This window comes from Triturus cristatus, chromosome 4_1 (assembly GCF_964204655.1).
Source record: "Triturus cristatus chromosome 4_1, aTriCri1.1, whole genome shotgun sequence".
Lineage (NCBI taxonomy): Eukaryota > Metazoa > Chordata > Amphibia > Caudata > Salamandridae > Triturus > Triturus cristatus.
In genome coordinates this window covers 322,988,672-323,008,405 of record NC_140585.1, presented here as the reverse complement: position 1 = coordinate 323,008,405, position 19,734 = coordinate 322,988,672, and the positions used below count along the sequence as shown (strand labels likewise).

Genomic DNA, 19,734 nt, shown 5'->3' with positions numbered 1-19,734 from the left:
ACATCAAAGATCTTCTATGAAAATCACATGCTAACCTATAATATAGACTTCATGAAAACAAAGTGTTGGTTACAACTCAAAACCTAAAAAAACACTGAAAGTCAGCAATTATATTTGGCTATAGCCCCATAGAGGAATCACAAAATGACATAGTCAATGACATTGCATATTCCTTCAACAATTACATCATCATTGTTTTCTAGAGGAGATAGCGCACATCAGGGCCTCACTATCCACTCTCTAATCAGGTATTTTTAGATCTACTGGCCCACCAAGTTCCACATGATCATTTCCCTATGAAATCTTTCAATCTCTCAAGCTGCCCTTTTTTTCGAGTTCAGGCCATAATGCCCATCTATCCACACCATTGTCGGGAACACACTGCTTCTTTCTCATCTGAAATTCCCATCCCCATTGAGTGCTTTGACATCCTAAACCCAACAGGTTTCACAATGACCCCTCTCCCTCAAGTCTACCCTTTTATGTCCTCCATGAGCACCGCTTCCCAGATGTAATATGCAATGTTACATTGCATGTGCTACAACACATGCGATTACAACGCGGTTGTTACAACGACAGCGTTGCTACAACGCAAACCATTACATGGCAAGTTGTAGGGGGCGTGCTGTAGGGGGCGTGCTGGACTTAGGAATAGTATAATTTACTATTCCAACTCCAGCGTGTGCAACAGTAGGGAAGGTGTTAGAATAGTAAATTCTACTGTTCCTTAGTTTAGCGCGCCCCCCTACAGCAAGTTGTAGAAACGACTTGCGATGTAATGGCTTGCGATGTAACAATGCGGTTGTTGTTACGGCCGCGTTGTAGTCACATGCATTGTAATGCATGCAATGTAAACGCTGTTTCCCTCTCAGATGTCATCTTTCCTGCATCTGTACTTTGATACGTCCACTTTTCCATGTTCCTCTACCCTATATAATGTTCTCTGAGCCACTCTAGCCCATCAGAATCAGGTTCCAATAACCTATATCCCATCACTTTGTAACTGGAAAGAGGGAGTTCTAAAAAAGAAATCAGGAAATGTTTTCTCAATTTGCTTACATTGAAGCTAGACAATTTTAGGTGGCAGATAGCTAAAATAAAAATCGTGAGTCTCCCACCTATATCCAGTCTGTTGGCATGTATATAATAACTATATGCAGTCAAGTGGCTTTAAAGGTACAAGTAGTAACAGTATAAAGGAGAAACAGTCAGAGACACATATTTACCTGTATTCCATTCATGACCACAGCTAGCCCAGGGGAGGTCTGTGGTGAATGAGCTGAAGAGGTAGAAAAAGGCCCAGGCAAGAATGATTATGTAGTACACATTCAGCAGCATCACAATCACCTGAGTGGCATATCCAATTCCTAGAAGAGAGGCAAAATGGTGTAAAAGTAAAGTATAGCCAAAGAAACCTAAGGAATTCCTACAGCTTTGTGTTTGTTAACTCTATGGGCAGTGCTACAAGATGGGTTTAAGCTGCCTGGTAGCTACTGTCCACAGAGCTACCAATATCAGGTTTATCAGCAGGATTGATCAGAGAATTATAAGGTAAACCTTAAGGGTTCCCTCAGAAATTGGGCATAAGATGCTGAATCAGAAATTGAGGCACAGATTTTAACAGTCATTCTTCATTTTCACCAAGATGGCTGCTTCTACACCAAACTTAAAAATGCAACCCATTCACACTGAAGGACAGCCAAAAAACATTTCCTTCTCTTCTTCTAACTTTACAGTATCAATATTCTGTATTAATTTCTTGCATTTATATGGCTCTTTCTCTTTGAAGTGGCGTAGCATATATTGTGTGTGGCAGGAACAGGGGAATAATAGGGCTAATTTATATATAGGCGGGGAGCCCGTTTCTCCATCAGGGAGACAGAGTAAAATACTCTGTCACCCTGACAGAGGTGCTGCCTGTCTAACTTAGAATTGAACGCCAATCTGGCGGTCATTTCTGAAGTATTAGCAGGAGCCTCCATCATGGCAGTTCCTAACAATGCTATTTACAGTTTGACGCAAGGATCTGTGAACATGGCATAGCCCTGAACCAAATTGTTTTCTTTTTACTTTAAAAAAAAAATTCCACAGTGCGATTCTCTTTTTGAAAATAAAAAAGAAAATGCTCTCTGCATTTAGCCATTTTTGCAACCAGTTACTGTCAGGGCTTTCTTGGTGGTGATGGCCACCAAAAACCAACGTCTAATTTTGCTCATCCAAATTTGGTGGGTGGAATTAGAAGTGTGCCTCTGACAGCCCTTACTCCTCATGGCCGTTGGAGGTCTTTAATCACAGGGGAAACGGAATCATCTACGCCATGATTAAACCTAAGTATTGCCCACTTTAAAATTTGTCTGGTGGACCTTTATCTAGGCAGCATGTGTACTCCTTCACCATTGCCATTGCAATGGAGTATACATACCGTCAAGATATAAATCGGCCCCAAGATATACAATTCTGTAGCCACACTAAAATGCATAAACTATCCTTGCTGAAAGTGCCATAAAATCTTTCATCTTCTACATAATAGGGTTCTTGGTAAAGTGGTGTAAGCAACAACCTCAATCCTGATCAAAATGAACCACAAAAGTCACTTTGCTTAACTCTCTGGTAGCAGTCAGGCTTAACTTAGAGGCACTGTGTAAAGTGTTTGTGCAGTACATAAATAATAAAAAAAATATAATCACAACACAAGAAAAATCCTAACCAATTTAGAGAACTATAGTAAAATGTAATACATTGATTGACATTAAAATGAATGAAATCCAATTAGTAAAACCATAGTTATGAATTTCTAAAGTTTAAAGTGAAAAATAGTGCCTAAAAGATCAAAGCTCCAACCGTAGATATCTGGTCATGCGAGATCAAGGAAAAGTCAAAAGTTAAGGCTAACTGTGATGAAGCACAGTTCAACTACACGAGGTAGATTGGGCCCGGTCTAGGCTTACCTTCAAACTTTGAAGATTTTTTGAAGACAAGTGTTCCTGAGCAGTTAAAGTTCAATGGGGCAAGGCTGCTGGCGGTGTCTGAGTAGGGGGCTTCATCATCGTCGGATAGCCACTGGATGGAGTTGTGGTGCAGATTTCTACCTTCAGACGTTGTCCGTTTTAAAGAAGTTGGAAATCCGCAGCAGGACCAACCTGACAAGGGCTCCACGAGGCAGGGTAGCTTTGCTGAGTAATCCTGCTAGAAGAATTTGCTGCTGCGGAGAAGAACGTAGTGGAAGCTACCATGAATCCCGGCGGAACGGTGATGCACCTCATGCAGATCAGCAAGCAAGTGGATCTCAGTCTCCAGTCGGTTTTCAGGACCCTTTTTGGTGGAAATTTTTTAAGTCAAAAGTTACCGTTTTTAGCTGTTTGGGCATTTAGCACCACTTGCAATGGTCCAGGACTGGTGGTGTCACAGGGATTCTGTTGGTAGAGCAGGACTGTGCATTGGGATGACAGGACGTCAGAATGTAGGGGCTGAGTCACTCTACCTTCTCAGTATCTGTCTGCCCAAATCCTGGTTAGCTCACAGTGCCTCCTCTGAACTCCTAACCTTCACAGAGTAGCAGGTGATTTTGGCAACCTAGAAGATGACTCTCTAGTCCCCAAGGGAACCTTGGAATCAGATCATCACCTTTCATTTCTCAGTCATGCATGGCCTTAGTAAACAAAATAAAGACACAAAGAAAGTTTACAATGCTTTTATTTAAACTTTTGTAGTCTATAATGAAGCAGATGAAATGCAATCACTGGATCTGCCAGGCCAGGTCCTCCCTGGACCGGAAACAAGCATCCTGGTACTGGTTTTGTGGTATCCCCCCATATCAGCCAGGCTAGCTTGAATTCACTGGCATAGCGTGCAAAGGACCCACTTCTGGGTATACCCTTGAGCACTTAGTGGGAACATAATAAACACAACAGGATGAGCAGGGTCAAGACTGATTTCCATATATCTGGGTCCCAAGTGGGGTGGCACGGTGAGCAAACAATTATGGATTTAACTCTAATCTGTGATTGGGACTAATTGTTTGACAATGTTCAGCATTTCGTCCATCATCTTTTTGTGTTGCTATAGTCGCTCTAAGTGGGAAGGGTATGCCTAGATGTGGGTCTCGTGCTCACCATGTCACTGGATTCAAGGTAGCCTGGCAGATGAGGGGTGATACCCCAAAACAAGTTCCAGGTTGCTTGTTTTCCGCTCCTGAGAGGACCTGGTCTGGCAGTTAAGCTGGGGTGTTCCCATGCGGAGCATGATCAAAACTGATTTTCATATGGCTGGGTCCAAACTGGGGTGGCATGGTTAGCAAAAAACAATGGGTTTGACCCAGATCTGTGATTGGGGATGGATGGTTGACAATGTTTAGCATTCCGTCCATCATCTTTTTGTTTTGTTATAGTCACCCTAAAGGGAAGGGTATACCCAGACCTGGATCCCTTGCTCACTATGCCACTGGATTCAAGCTAGCCTGGAGGATATCCCAAAACCAGTCCCAGGACACTAGTTTTCCCTTCCTTGGGGACCTGATCTGGCTATGTGGGTTGGACTGGTCCCAGGGAAGCATCTTTTTGTGCTGCTATAGTCAACCTAAGTAGGAAATGTATGGCCAGATGTTGGTCCCGTGCTTGCTAAGCCACTGGATTCAAGATAGCCTGACTGATGAGGGGTGATACCCTGAAACTGCTCCCAGGTTGCTTGTTTTCTGCTCCTGGGAGGACCTGGTCTGGAACTTTGGGCTGGAGTGTTCCCATGAGGAGCAGCATCAAAATTGATTTTCATATAGCTGGGTCCAAACTGGGTGTCATGGTGAGCAACAAAACGATGTGTTTAACCAAGATCTGTGACTGGGATGGATGTTTGACAATGTTCAGCATTCCGTCATCCATCATCTTTTTGTGTTGCTATAGTCACTCTAAGTGAGAAAGGTATGCCCAGACGTGGATCCCTTGCTCACTATGCCACTAAGCCACTGGAATTAAGCTAGCCTAGATGATACCCAAAAAACGTTCCCAGGATACTTGTTTTCTGGTCCATGGAGGATCTGATGTGGCTGTTTGGGCTGCACTGTTCCCAGGGTGAGCAGGGTCTAGACTTCTTTGCATATGGCTGGGTCTAAACTACGGTGGCATGGTGAACAAAAAAACTATGGCTTTAACATAGATCTGTGACTGGGGGTGAATGTTTGACAATGTTCAGCATTCCGTCCATCATCTTTTTGTGTTCCCATAGTGAAGGGTATGACGAGATGAACAGACGTGGGTCCCATACTTGCTATGCCACTGGATAGCCTTGCTGATGAAGGGTGATACCCAAAAAACATTCCCAGGATACTTGTTTTCCGGTCCATGGAGGACCTGGCCTGGCAGTTCGAGCTGGAGTGTTCCCATGGGGAGCAGGGTCAAACTGATTTCCTTTTTTTTAATGTTTTTTTTATTTCAGCTTGATGAGAACATGACAAGGCAAATGGTTAAACAATCATGGCAATCAGTTCAAAAAATGAGTATACTATGCAGATATAGTTACAACGGCAGAGTTAGATAGGTCAGACACAGTAGGGAAAACCTTAAGTGGGGAAGAAAAGCAGAGAGGAAGAAAAAAAATAAATGTTTAATTGTTATACCAATCCGAGAAAGGCACCCATATCCTCAAACCCCTCTCACGCCTCCTCCTACCACTTTTTAAAAACACAGCTGATTCCAGATTATGGAGAGCAAGAATTCTTGCTCTCCAATTCAGAAAGGTTGGAGGTAACGGGTTAATCCAGTCAGACGTTATACACAAACGAATTAGAGACATTGCAATACAGAGAAGGGCAGATTCAGAAAATGATCTGTCAGAACGTAAATCAGTCTCACACCCCGTTATTACTAGTTCAGGAGAAAGTGCTACCTGAATGTTAAGGGAGCTAATAATAAACAGTTGAACATCTTGGAGAAATGTATATAGTTTGACACAAGAAAAAAACATGTGTACATCGTTGGCTGCCGACAGACCACATCTTGGACAACCCTGAACACCACTGCTTCCCCATTTTGAAATTTTGGTGGGGGTAAAATACAAATCGAACAGAGCCATATAGCTTTGAGAACGTAAACTCCCAGAAATCAATACAGCATTAGAAAGAACCAATGCATGAGTAATATCGATATCAATCTTACCAAATTTAACTTCTAATTTTGCCTTCTGAGAGGAAAGATCATCGGTAAGGCCTGTTAGTAAATTTTAATAAAGGGCACCTATTCGAGCCCTCCTTAAAATTAGAACCATAAGAGTATTTTTAATAAGTGCGGTAGGGGTATTATTGAGGAGATGATCTATATAGCTGCGTAACTGCAGGTACTTAAAAAAATCATGTGAGACCAATCCGTACTTGTCTTTTAAGAATGCAAAAGAGGCCATATTGCCCTTATAAAGTAGGTCCCCCAATGTAAGAATACCGTGGGATCTCCACCTAATTGTAACCGAATCTTGAAAGATTGAGGGTAGCAGCCTAGCGGCAGCCATAGGTGTGTGAAAATTAATTTTGGGTATTAACCATTTCCGACGAACCTTCCTCCAGACTGAGTACATAGCTGCAATAACCTTGAACTTAGTCTTTTTATAGTAGCTGGGTTCAAGAACCATAAGAAGAGACCCCTTAGCCTCTTGTCCTAATCCAATCTCAAAAATAGAGGGACTACATGGTAAAGGAAGTGAAGCTTGTGAGCCAAAAAGTGGGAAAGCCAGATGTTGAAGTAAGGTGGCCCAATTATATAACAAAAGACTAGGGACTGACCACCCACCTCTGTCCAATGGTAGGACCAATCATTTGGCAGTCCTACGAGGCATGCGATAACTCCACAAAAACCTATTACAGCATCTTTCTGCACTGCTAAGACTAGACTGAGAAAATTCAAGAGGGATGATCCTAAAAATATACAAAAATTTCGGCAAAATCAACATCTTTAATACATTCCTCCTACCAAATAAGGAAAGATGTAAGTTGTCTAACCTGCGCAAAGTAGAATTGGCGATATCTATAATAGGTAAAATATTCATATCAGGTAGCTGTTCTACTGCAGCCGAAATTTTAACCCCCAAATACATTTTACTTTGCATGACTGGTAGCTCCGAGGGTGCCATAGTTGATGATTGGATAATCTGGGTTTTCTGCACATTAAGTTTATATCCTGAGAGTCGACCAAAGGAGTGCGCGAGGGTCTTGATGGCCAAAAACGAAGATGACACATTGCTGGTTATAACTATGATGTCATCAGCATATGCCAGTGCTTTGAAATCGACCGCATTAATCTTGACAGGCACAATATTACTAGAAAGCTCTAATTTATTTTAAAAAGGATCAATATAAAGAGCAAATAAAAGGGGCGAGCAGGGACAACCCTGTCTTGTGCCCCTATTTATCTCAAACGGCCTTGAGAGCGTCCCTGAAATTGACAAAGTTGCTTGAGGGGTGATGTAGAGTGATTGTAGGGCATGTACAAAGTTAGGGGAGAACCCCTTCCACTGAAGAACTCTCCACAAAAAACCCCAGGCAACCCTGTTGAACGCCTTTTCGGCGTCCAACAGGATTGCTCCGAGGGGGGAGTGGGTGGCTTGGGCCCAATCCAGAAGAGCAATAACATGGCGGACATGGTCCGCCTTGTCCCTTCTGGGGATAAATCCGTGTTGCCGAATAGAGACTAATGGGGATATGACCGAAGCTAATTTAGCCGCCAGGATCTTTGAAAAGATTTTACTGTCTGTATTAATCAAAGAAATCGGACGAAACGAGGCTGAATCCAGCTCGGGTTTACCTTTTTTTTTAACAAAATGGTAGTTGTAAAACGCCAAGAATCTGGAATAGTACCAAGCTGGGCGTCTCTGAGGGTCGTTAAAAGGTCCTCCTGAAACTCTGAATGGAATGTGCTGTAGAATTCCAACGGAATAGAATCAGGACCCGCTGCCTTACCACTAGCCAATGAATTTAATGCTAATTCCACTTCATCTCATACAATGGGTGCGGCAAGAACCGTATTTTGGTAATCCGAAATTTTGGCTGTATTGAGTTCCTCAATAAAAGCACCAAATTCGAAATCTATAGTATGGGAGGTGACTTCCTTGGTATATAAGGAGCGATAAAATTCAGAGAAGACTGACAAGACCCCATCAGGGGTATCATTACTAGACCCCAAAGGATCCTGAATCCTAGTAATACGGTTAGCTAAACCACGCTGCTGAAGCCGCTTGGCGAGGACCCGCCCAGATTTCTCACCATACTCGAACATTGTCGAGCGGTACTGCAGATATTTAGCCGCAAGGTCTTGACCAAAGAACTCAAGCAAAGAGGCTTTGATTCGTGCAACCTGCGTCTGAATTGGAATTATATCCCCACCCTCCCTAATCGTGCTTGTAAGTAAAATTTCAGCGCTGCGTAATTCGTCGATCCGAGCCTTCATTTGATCCTGTATTTGCTTCTAATGAAAAAATGAGAAGTTTTTGGTCTCCCCACGGAGAGCGGCCTTAAATGAGTCCCAAACTATGTTACAGGGGGCAGAGCCTCTATTAATATTCAAAAATTCAATTGCCCAAGGCCTCAGTGGTCTAAATAATTTGTATCGAGTAACAATTTTCGCTCAAAAGTCCAGGGTCTTGGGATTCTTCCAAAGGCTGGTGTAGTGCATTCAATAACTGAAGGATTGTGGTCCGACAAAATTCTAGGGAAAATTGCAATTGATGAGGTGAGTGCCAGTTGATCAGACACAAAAAAATAATCCAATCGGACCATTTTCTTATGGGGGGAGAAAAGTAGGTAGAACCGTCTTTATCTTTACAATAACAAAACCATAAATCAGTCATAAAATGTTCTTGGACAAGGGCTTGCAGAGCTCTATTAACTCTAGGTTTTTGGCCCAGGTAGGTCTGCCCTCCAGTTAAGTTGAAATTAGCTGACAAATTAATGTTGAAGTCCCCACAAAGACAGATAGGCAGGGGCAATAAAGCCAATTCAACATTTAAGAAGTCTAGAAGTACAGGGTCGTCGAGATTTGAATTATACACGGTACAGACTGTCAGGGTTGAGCCATTAATCAGGAGCTGCACGATTGCCCACCGCCCCCCAGCATCTTGGCTAAATCTTAAGCATGAGCCTATCCCACGTTTCATTAAAATAGCCACCCCCCTTATCATAGAAGTCTGGTGGGAACACACTATCAGATCAAACCCAGGAATTTTGAGACATTCTCTATTGTTCCAGGGGACGTGAGTTTCCTGCAAGCAAAGTACTTCTAAATGAAGAGCATGAATAACCTGTACAAATAAAGCTCGCTTCTTCCCATTATTCAGACCGCAGACATTCCATGAAGCAATAGAAATTTTAGCCGTTGTCATTAGGAATTTTAAAGAAAAACATCACAATTTTAATAATTCGCTGATTTAAACCAAGATTGCCATGATTAAAAAAATAAATTTCAAGCTTATTTTTTTACTGCGCCCTAAGCCCACCCACCCAACCACCCCACACCCCTGCTGAACCACCCCACCCTCCATGCCCAAACCACCCCCCAAACAAGGCAGGGATCAGGATCCCGGTGATGGAGAAGCCGGTATAAGCAGGGACCCCACCCCCCCCGGAGTCGCTGCCAATTCCAAATTTTTATTTTTTATTTTCCATCTAGTAGCTAAAGAGAAAGAGAAAGATATATCATTGTAAAGTTCAAGATATAAACAATTACATTATACATTCATTGTAATGTAGCCAAATATGCTTTAGCTTGGATTTCAGACTCAAAAAATCTGGTCTGGCCTTGAAAAATAGTTTTAAGTTTAGAAGGAGAAAGCAAGAAAACTTGTGCTCCCTTAGACTGAAAAAGAGCGATCAGCTGGTGGAGCTGCCACCTCCGCTCTACCGTGGCTGGACAAAAGTCCGGTATAACAAAGAACTGACAGCCCTTTCCAGACCTTTGCCTATCAGGCCTGGCTAGATCATAAATCCTTTCTCTGGCTAAAAAATTATTCAGACAGATTAAAATGGCGCGAGGTCTATTGTCAGTCTGACCCAGACGAGGCTTTAGTTTGAAGGGGAAACGGTGGGCACGCTGGATCTCCAGCCGCCAGTCCCATTCCTTCACCTCTGGAAATGCTTCCGTAAATAAGTCGATGACAAACTGGCGGATCTCTGAACCTTCCATGCCCTCGGAAACCCCCAAAATTCTTAGATTGTTTCTTCGTGCCCGATTTTCCATGTCGACCAGTTTACCTTGAATGTCGACCCTCTGCGACTGAATTGCATCAATGGTGGATTTGTGAGTCACTAAGTCATCTTCAAGCGTAGAGATCCGAGTTTCTGCTTCAGTGACCCTAGAAGCAATATCCGTACAGGTCTAGATTACTCTGCGCAGAGAGTTTTGGACCCTGCGACACACCCCTTGCGCGCGGGCACTCTCCTGTCGCGTCTCCTCACGGTGGGCCATTATTGTTTGATAAATTATAGCCAATGACATTTCACCAGGAGGGGAGCCGGATTTGGATTCCAGAGGGTGGAGCGCTGGATCTTGAGAAGTGCCTTGGGGAACTGACTGTACAGAAAAAGAATAGTCCCATGCCAATGAACCAATATTTGAGCCAGGATCTATAGAAGCCTTGCAAACTGTGGGGGGGCCTCTAAAGGTGCCAATGGAATTCAAGGCATTGTTGGTTCGCCAGTCGCCCATATCGCTGCCCTCATCCTCTGTCCAGTCTTTGTCCAATACGATGTCCTCACCCGAGGAGCCCGTATGTTCAGATAGTGAGAAAAAATTATCACCATCTATATCAACATCAGCGGCTGCAGAGGGAACAGGAATCTGCGACAAAGCAGTGTGAGGAACATGGGAACCAGCCATTTGTGAGCTAGGTACGAGGGCTGATGGAACTACATCTCCCAGCATCTCCTGTGATGGTACGTCCAAACCCGGACCCAGGACTGCCTCTGAGCAGGGAGCCAACGCCACCAGAGTGCCAACCGGTTGCTCCACTTCACTATGGAGAACCGTGGCCGAAGATGTACCCCCTTCAACGCAGCCACATGTCACAGCGGGAGAGGGAGAGGAAGAAGCAGCAACCGCATCCGCGGCTGAAGAACCGGCTGCAGGAGGAGCAGGAGGAAAATCAGAAGATCCCGCAGCAGCAGGGTTCGGATTGCCCCCGCCGGCCGAACTCACCCGCAACTTGAACATTGCAGGAACCGGGGCCGAAGGCTTGGAGATTCTGCTGGCTGTAATGGTAGCCGCCTGAGTCTTTCTGGGGACATCTGCAGTAGGCGCTGACACTGGAGGTGAAAGGTGAGCCGAAACTGGCACCTGTGCCCCTGCTGCGGACCTCGCAGTGGCCCGAGCAGGGACCCGCGAGTGACTTTTCGGGGGCATTCCAGGAGACGGACCAGGCTGATGAGGCTGGGGGCGCCGCTCAAGGCAGTACGTAAACAAACTAAGACCGGGAGAGCGGCGCGCCGAGATCCGAGACTGAAGATCGCGGCGTAAACACCAAAGCCGCCAAAGCAACATCCGTCAGGTAAGGACTTCGCGGTATAGAAACATCAAGATTGGCAGCTCCTGATGGGGGGAGAGGACGCTAGCACTGGCTCACTCGGCCAACGGAATGGCCGCCATCTTGCCTGATTCCAGAGCTTCCACCAGAGGGTCAAACTGATTTCCAAATGGCTGGGACAAAAGTGGGGTGGCATGGTGAGCAAAAAAAACATTGGATATAACCAAGATCTGTGACTGAAGATGGATGCTTGATGCATTATTTTTGTATTGCTATAGTCGTCCTAAGTGGGAATGGTATGTACAGACGTGGGTCCCATGCCTGCTATGCCACTGGATTCAAGCTAGCCTGGATGATACCTCAAAACTGGTCCCAGGATACTTGTTTTTGGTCCAGGGAGGGTCCGGTCTGGCCGCTTGGGCTGGACTGTTTCCAAGCTGAGCAGGGTCTAGACTGATTTGCATATGGCTGGGTCCAAGCTGGGTTGCATGTTGAGCAAAAAAACTATGGGTTTAACCCGGATCTGTGACTGGGGGTGAATGTTTGACAATGTTCAGCATTCTGTCTATCATCTTTGTGTGTTGCTATAGTCACCCTACGTGGGAAGGGTATGCGCGGATGTGGGTCCCATATTCGCTATGCCACTGGATTCAAGCTAGCCTGGATGGTACCTCAAAACTGGTCCCAGGATACTTGTTTTTGGTTCAGGGAGGGTCTGGTCTGGCCGTTTGGGCTGTACTGTTTCCATGGGGAACAGAGTCAAGACTGATATATATGGCTGGGTCCGAACTGGGATGGCATTATGAACAAAAAAATGATGGATTTAGCCCAGGTCTGTGACTGAGGGTGAATGTTTGACAATGTTTAGAATTCCATCCATCATCCTTTTGTGTTGTTAAGGTCTTCAAGTATAGCCATGAGCAGCACAGTCAGTATTTTTCCATTGGATGCAAAAAGCATTTCCACACTGAAATATGAATGCAATTTATATGGAATCGGCACTGTTTCACCTTCATTGAAGGTGGAATAGGTAAAGCCAATGGCACCCGCAACTATATGGTAACCAGGTTTGGTGTATTTACACATGTACGTAAGTGGCATGCTGCAAGAAAGTCAGATTGTAGTGATCTGATATGTCTGTGTGTTTCGATGTCCAATGTGTACTGGAAAAACCTTGATGAATTAACTCATATAAATGATTTCATGCGTTGTGCATATTTAGGTTGAAAGTTCTGCCAAAATTAAGGAATTCTAATAAGGACTGTAGTTTCCGAAGAGTATATGGTGGTTGCAGCAGGGCACACTTCTCTAAGAAGTGTGGTGAAAGGCCTTATCCCTCATGGGTAAGTTTGTATCCTAGAAATCGGACACTCAGAAATGCTAAATAAGATCTCTTGTAGTTGAACTTGTAGCCAAATTCAGTATATCCCAAAATAATGTGATCCATTCTCGCCAAATGTTTTGTTAACCCATCATGCGTCATTTAGATATCATCTAGGCAGGACAATGCATCTGGGTCAATACCATGTAGAATTGACACAATACGGGCAGCAAACAGTCCTGGACTGTTCTTATACCCCATATGCTGTCGAGCAAAGCAATCTTGATAGCCTAGCGCTGCGAAGGCAATCCAGTCTCTGCTTTTTTTTGTTTATGTAAATGATTTTTATTGATTTTGTCAAAGTAATATCATTAACATCAGCATGACGATTCAATCCAGCATTGACATTGCAAAATAACAATCATTTGAATGGCCCAGGCAGGGTTCAGGGAAAAATTCAGCTAGGAAGCACTAAAGTCCACCTAGTTGGCTGTGTCGCTGCATCACTCTGCAGCGTAGTACGATTATAAACAGTCAATTAGATCAGGAGAACAAAAGGGGAATCCGCCATTGTTCCACAGAGCCATTTCTCCATTAAGTCGCATACATATGCAAAGTAAAGTAACCTGAACAAGAGGAACAAGAGGAAAAAGAAAAAAGAAAAGGATCTCTTTATGTAACTGCCAATGTAAGTGTGCCTGTCAGTCTAGTATATCAGTGGGTAATATACATACAGCTGCACAGGCGTGGTAGGCCATTATTGGTGAATGTGTCTGGAGGGGGGTGAAAGGAGAAAGGGATAAACGGAGGGAGGGGTGAGCAGGGGGCGAGGAGGAGGGTGCGGAGGGCCAAAGCACCTAGCGCTCGTGGGTATGCATGTTTATGGGTCGATGTAGGTCCCAGGAATCCAAGGGAGCCAAAGGGCCTATGCCAGTGAGTAGATCTAAGAGGGAGGGGATGCTGTGGACAATTTAGCTTCGATCACTGACAAGAAGTCCTGCCATTGTGTGAGGGTCAGTCGCGGTGGCGCTGTCGCTCGCGCTGCGGTTGCCTGCTGGTTTGTGTGTTCCGACACAAGTGCCCTGCAGCGATCAAGCATCCATGCATGCACATTGGGGCCCAAGGGCGCCATCCATATCATGGCTATCTTGCGTTTGGTGAGGCCCAGGGCAAGATCTAAAAATGTATTCAGGCCTTTATGGGACGAGCTGCGTCTCGTAATGCCCAACAGGAAGTTAAGGGGTTCCACCTCTACCTGAAAGTCTGCCGCTTCCGCGAGCGTAGTGGCCACTGTGGTCCAGAATGTTCAGATACCGGTGCAGGTCCACACCATGTGCGTGAATATGGCTCCCTCGTCTTGACACCTTGGGCGTATGTTCGCGGTAGCGGGGAACATGCGTGCCACCTATGGGGTGTGAGATACGTGTGGTGGGAATAATTAAATTGAGTATACCTCAATCTGGTGTTGGTCGAGATAGTTTTTGGGTGATTAAGGCATTGCAGCCACTGCTTATCAGAGAGGGTGATGGACAGCTCGGCATCCCAATACTCTTGTAGTGTTGCCAGTGCTGGCGGATCTTCTAGTCTGAAAGAAGTGTAGATGGATGTTATGGCATGCCTACCTCGACCGTGCGTGAACAGTGTTTGCAGCAGGTGTGACGTGGAAGGTTCTGCTCGGTCAGTATCCCATGTTCGCAAAGAGTGTTGTGTAAGCAAAGCGTGTAACAGAAAGGAGCCCTGGGGTATCTCATATGTGTCTACTAGGTCCTCAAATGTTTGCAATTGCGAGTCTGCATACATGTCTACCCATGTGTCTAACCCTCTCTCCTTCCACAGTCTCAATTCTGGCATCCATGATGGAAGAACAGACCGGTGAGGATCTCCAGTGGGAAACCAGGGGTGTATGGCGCAGTCCGGCCCTTAGGCATCACGTATTTGGACCAATGACGTCTGGCGTCTGCCATTAAGATGTTGCCTCGCTGTTTCTGAGTCGGGGTAGTTGTCCCTGACATCCATTCTATCAATGTTGGGGGATCCAAAGCCAAGGCCCCCATGGTCATCTCAGTGAGATTGCTCTTAGCGAGCCACCGCATTGACCACTGCAGATGTGCCACGGCATAGTATCGCTCGGAATTTGGGGCGCCCAAGCCGCCATCTGATAATGGCAGGTATAGTTTATGGAGAGCCACCCGGGCCCTGAAGTTCCCCCCATATCAGGGAGACTAGTAAGGATTCCAGCTCCCCGAAGAGGCGGTAGGGAAGTATCTAGAAGAAGTACAAGAGGCAGGGAAGGACCAGCATCTTAGAGATGGCCACCCGGCCCATGGGGGACAAGGGGGGGCCCAACCAGAATGGGAGAGTCGAGCGTGCTCTAGTTGTGGTCTGACCGAGATTGCCATCCACAATATCAGCTCCTAGATGATAGACCTGGACCCCAGGTATTTAAAGGTGTTTAACGCCCATGTCAATGGTGTGTCCGATGCCGTTAATCTCTGGGTCAGCGACATAGGTGTCATTCGGAACACTACCGACTTAGACCAGTTAACTTGGAGCCCGGAGACTCAGGCATGTATATTTAGGAGGTCCAAAATAGACTGTAATATCTCAGTCCGGCCGCATACATATATTAATGTGTCGTCCGTGTATAGAAACACTATGTGCCACAGTCGATTGACATGCAGGCCCCAGTCAGTGACCCGTTGCCTTAGTCTGCACACCAATGGCTCCATGGCTAAGGCAAAGAGAATCAGTGACAGGTGGGTAACCTTGGCGTGTACCCCACGCTATGGAGAAGGGTGGAGAGAAGGTGTGACACATCCTCACTCTAGCTTGCGGCCTGAAATACAGCAGACGTATTCACCATATGAAGTTGGGGCCAATGCCGAACCCCACCAGTACTGCTATGAGATAATCCCAGCTCAAAGTGTCAAATGCCTTCTCAATATCTAAGGATGCGATCCAAGACCTCTCTTCACCCTGTGCCCAGTCCAGCAGTGCAAGCAGGTAGCGCAGATTTAAACCAGTGTTGCGTCCCGGTATGAAGCCATTCTGGTCTTAGTGGACCAACAGGGGGACTGCAGTGAGTAATCTATTTGCTAGTAATTTCCAGAGGATCTTATAGTCGACATTCAACATTGATAAAAGGCGATATGAGGCCATTTGAAGAGGGTCACTGCCTGGCTTCGGCAGGATCACTATTGTCGCCTCCCTCAAAGTGGGTGGCAGCACGCCCATCTCGAAGGCTTCGACATACACGTTGGCCAACCTAGTTGCTAGTTGTGTGAAGTAAAACTCAGATGGCCATCCATCTGTCCACGGTGTCTTGCCCGTTGCCAGCTGTCCAATTGCATCTTATGATCTCATCGACAAAAAAGGGCTCCTCTAGGGCATCGTAATGGGCTGGCGTAATCTGTGGGAGTTGTATCCCCGTGAGGAAGCCCTGAACGGAAGCAGGGTCGTGCGTGGCTGGGGCCGCGTACAACGCTGTATAATATTCATAGAATGAGTGGTTAATGGCTTCCTGTGTTTTCACTAGAGTTCCGGCAGAGGTATATATGGCGGTGATAGGGGGCTGTGTAGTGTCAGATCGCAGTAGCCACGCGAGCAGCCTGCCTGCCTTGTCACCCTCCTTGTGTCTGCGTGCCAGATATGTTTTGTGGTCTAACATGCAGAGGTCATCCATTGTGCTGTTGTACACCAAGCGGGCCTGGGCTAGAGACGGGCCAATCTGGGGTCAGTGGGAATGCGCTGTTCGCAGCTCTGTATTGCTAACTTATGAGTGTGAGGCGCAGCGGTCAATGTTTTTCGGGCACCGTATGTGATCTTGATGGCGTGTCCACGAAGAACAGCCTTAAAGGCGTCCCAATACACTACTGCTGATAAAGCAGTTGCATCATTCATCGAAAAATAGGATTCAATGGAGTCTAGGAGGGTGGCCCAGTAGGACGAGTCAACGAACGTGGCAGTCGCCAGGTAGAAATCATAGGACGCCTCATGCCCCAAGACAAACTCAATTGTAGCAGGTATGATCAAAAGCACACCAGCCATATAGTAAATGTGTAATATACCGTGGAACGCATTGTCCAAACAGAATACAGTGTCTATCCGTGTATATAATTCATGTAGTGCCGAGTAGTGCGAGTAAGTGCACGTCTGGGAATGCATTCCACACCATACGTCGAGCACCTGCATGTTGTTCCCCCATTCCGACATATGTTGTGCCAGCTTACTGGATTGTGGCCCGGGAGGGGGAGGCGAGAGCGGTCCAGATCAAGATCTTGCATCCCAGACAAAAGAGATCAACACATTAACCAAAAATTCCCAACATCCTACCACAGGCCTGCCTGCCAACGGGCAATGGGCCATTCGCACTAAAATGCGGGCCAAGTAAGTCACAAAATTTAAAATAAAACAAATAAGAACCAATAGAGTGCTATATCAGCTACTTATTGCTCGTTGGGGAGAGTGCAGCAGAACTGGTGGACAATGTCCTTGCTGCCTCCCATGATTCAGCTTGACAACCAGCAGACTTGTGCAGGCCGTCCAGTTGCTACAGTAGAAGGCATCCCAGAGTCTGGAAAGTGCAACCCAGTGCGTCTGACGTTTGTGGGGTGAAGGTCATGCTGCCCCCGACAACTCTTTAAGCTGCGAGGCCCTGATAAGCAATGTCTGATCCATGTCCGTGTCGGAGTCTGTGTCCTGTCTTGGAGAGGAAGCGGGGGAGCCCATGTGCTCTGCCGTCTTGATGGCTTGTGCCTGCTCTGTGGGCCATTTGCGCCTTCATTGGGCAAGGTATCCGGCATTTGCTCCAGCCCCTAAGTGGTTCAACTAGTGTCCAAGATTGGGGAGAGTCCGTCGATAGTGTGGGGGGCCTGTGTGCCGGGCCCTGCTGGTCCATCCAGGTCCATGCCTCTTCTGGTGTATTGTAGAAGATTGTGCCCTCCTTGTGGCAATACAAAGATGTGCCGGGTATTGGAGGGAGTATTGGATATCATGGTCCCTCAGGCATTTCTTTACCTCCAGATAGGAAGAGCGGCGGCGCTGCACAGACAAAGTATAATCTGGGTAAATGTGGACCGTGGTGTTGTCTCAACACCACCGGTCTAGAGAAGGCGCCCGGGCAAGGGGGGCCCCCTGGTATCCTGTGCACCCGCTCAATGGAAAAGAACTTCGACATCTTAGCCTGCAGGATGCCTCGGGTGAACCAGTCTTCTGGCTAGAGTTCCATGTTGGGGCCCTCTGCTCATTTGGGAAGGCCCAAGATGTGCACATTATTCTAGCGTGGGCGCCCTTCCTGGTCCTCCATGCGTGCCCTCAGGAAGTTCACCTCCTGCTGGAGGGATTGTGGTTGTGTGGTTGCCGGGGTCACAGTGGGGAGCAACGACGCAAGTGTAGACTCGGACTCCTCCACTCGGCTCTTCAGTTTCTTGTGGTCCTCCCATAAGTACCCCACATCAATGCTCAGTGAATCAATCTTCGTGCCCAGGGTAGTTTTGATTTTAAGTATTGCCACCAGCAGCTCATAAGAATGGTTCGAGTGGTCATTGCGGTCTCCCAGGGCAGAAGGCCCCGGTTGGTCCACAATCCTAGTGACCGGGAGCGCCAATCCCACCTCCAGAGGTTGTGCCTGAGACTTGTCCACTCTAGGCTTGCCTATTACACCGTCTGCGGGAGGCAAGGGGTTGGATGCTGGTCTGTGCATCCCCTCAGAGGGTCGAAAGTTAATAAAGTTTAGGAGCAGCGCACCTAGGGGGAGCAGAGAAGGGCGGGCAGGGTGCCACAGGTAGCTAGGTTGGGGGTATGTGGCTTACTAGTGGAGTGTCTCACGTGGCTGGCCACTGCAGCGACCGCTGTATCGGAAAGTCTTAAGGAGGGCCCTTCACCATTTAATGCCAGCATTAGGCCCAGACTCACGAGGCTTAGGTACATACAAGCGTGCAGGCCTATCTCCCCTGACTCCCACCACATGCAGTCTTCAAGCCTGTCGCAGAATTCCGTTGCGCCAATTCCCCAGTAGTCCTCAATGGAGTGTGGATGACTAGCACAGTGTTGGAGGGTGCGTTGCCTAGGCAGGATGCCCCCATGTGCACCATGTTGCGCGGAAACCCAGGCCCGGGCTGCCTTGCCCAGCGCAGAGATAAGGGGGGCCAGGGACAGAGTAGCACCCTCACCACCTCAGGGGGGGGCCACAGCAGTTCAGTTGGCTTCCATCATCGCAGGATTCCCCCGTCTCAGGGCAGGCCGCCGCGGGCGCAGGCCATGTAGTCGAGCGTACCTGCGCCACAGAATGGTGTCTCTGGCATCACAGCCCGCTCCTGGATCGGGGCTGTGTGTGCCTCAGTTCGGGCCCCGGTGCTTTAGCGGCAGGATCAGGAGATGCTGGGGGCCCCATCTGCTGTCGTCTGGCAGGACTCGCGCGCAGACCGAGTGAGCAGCGGCCTGCGCAGAGTCATCACGTCTCCGTGCAGGGTCACCGGGCCTTGGAGGCACCGCGCCAGAGCAAGCAGGATTCAGGCCTTGCAGCAGCCCTGTGTAACCTCTGACAGCTCCAGAGTCAATGGGAAACGGTGCGGGAAGCCGTCTGCCGCCGTTCCCATGAAGGATAATCGGCCAGGCAATGAGAGATCAGGATTCTGCCGGTGGGCGCAGAGCGGTGCTCAGAGCTTTGCGACCACTCTCGCCGCCATCTCGGCCACGCCCCATCCAGTCTCTGCTTTCAGGCACTATATTTTGGCAGAGAAAAAACATTGGAAATGCCAAAGGTTGTTTTGAATTTTTATAAACTATATTATTTATAAGTGCTGTACTGTGTTTATTTTGTATTGCATATGGGAGTGTATGACTATTTAAATGTCTATTACTTAACACTATACAATATGAATGATGTGGCTTTAAGACAGGAAAAGGGGGATTATTAATTTGGG

At 46.9% G+C, this 19,734-nt stretch overlaps 1 protein-coding gene across 2 annotated transcripts in view; it reads right to left on the bottom strand.

The window, feature by feature from the left end:
- Positions 1 to 19,734, bottom strand: part of LOC146854875 (sodium- and chloride-dependent GABA transporter 2-like) — a 494,662-nt gene that overhangs the window by 255,466 nt on the left and 219,462 nt on the right. For both annotated transcript variants that reach the window (XM_085652278.1, XM_085652279.1), the window contains one exon: positions 1,227 to 1,367. In XM_085652278.1, the coding sequence (XP_085508404.1) occupies positions 1,227 to 1,367 (141 nt within the window). The remainder of the gene's footprint in view (positions 1 to 1,226; positions 1,368 to 19,734) is intronic.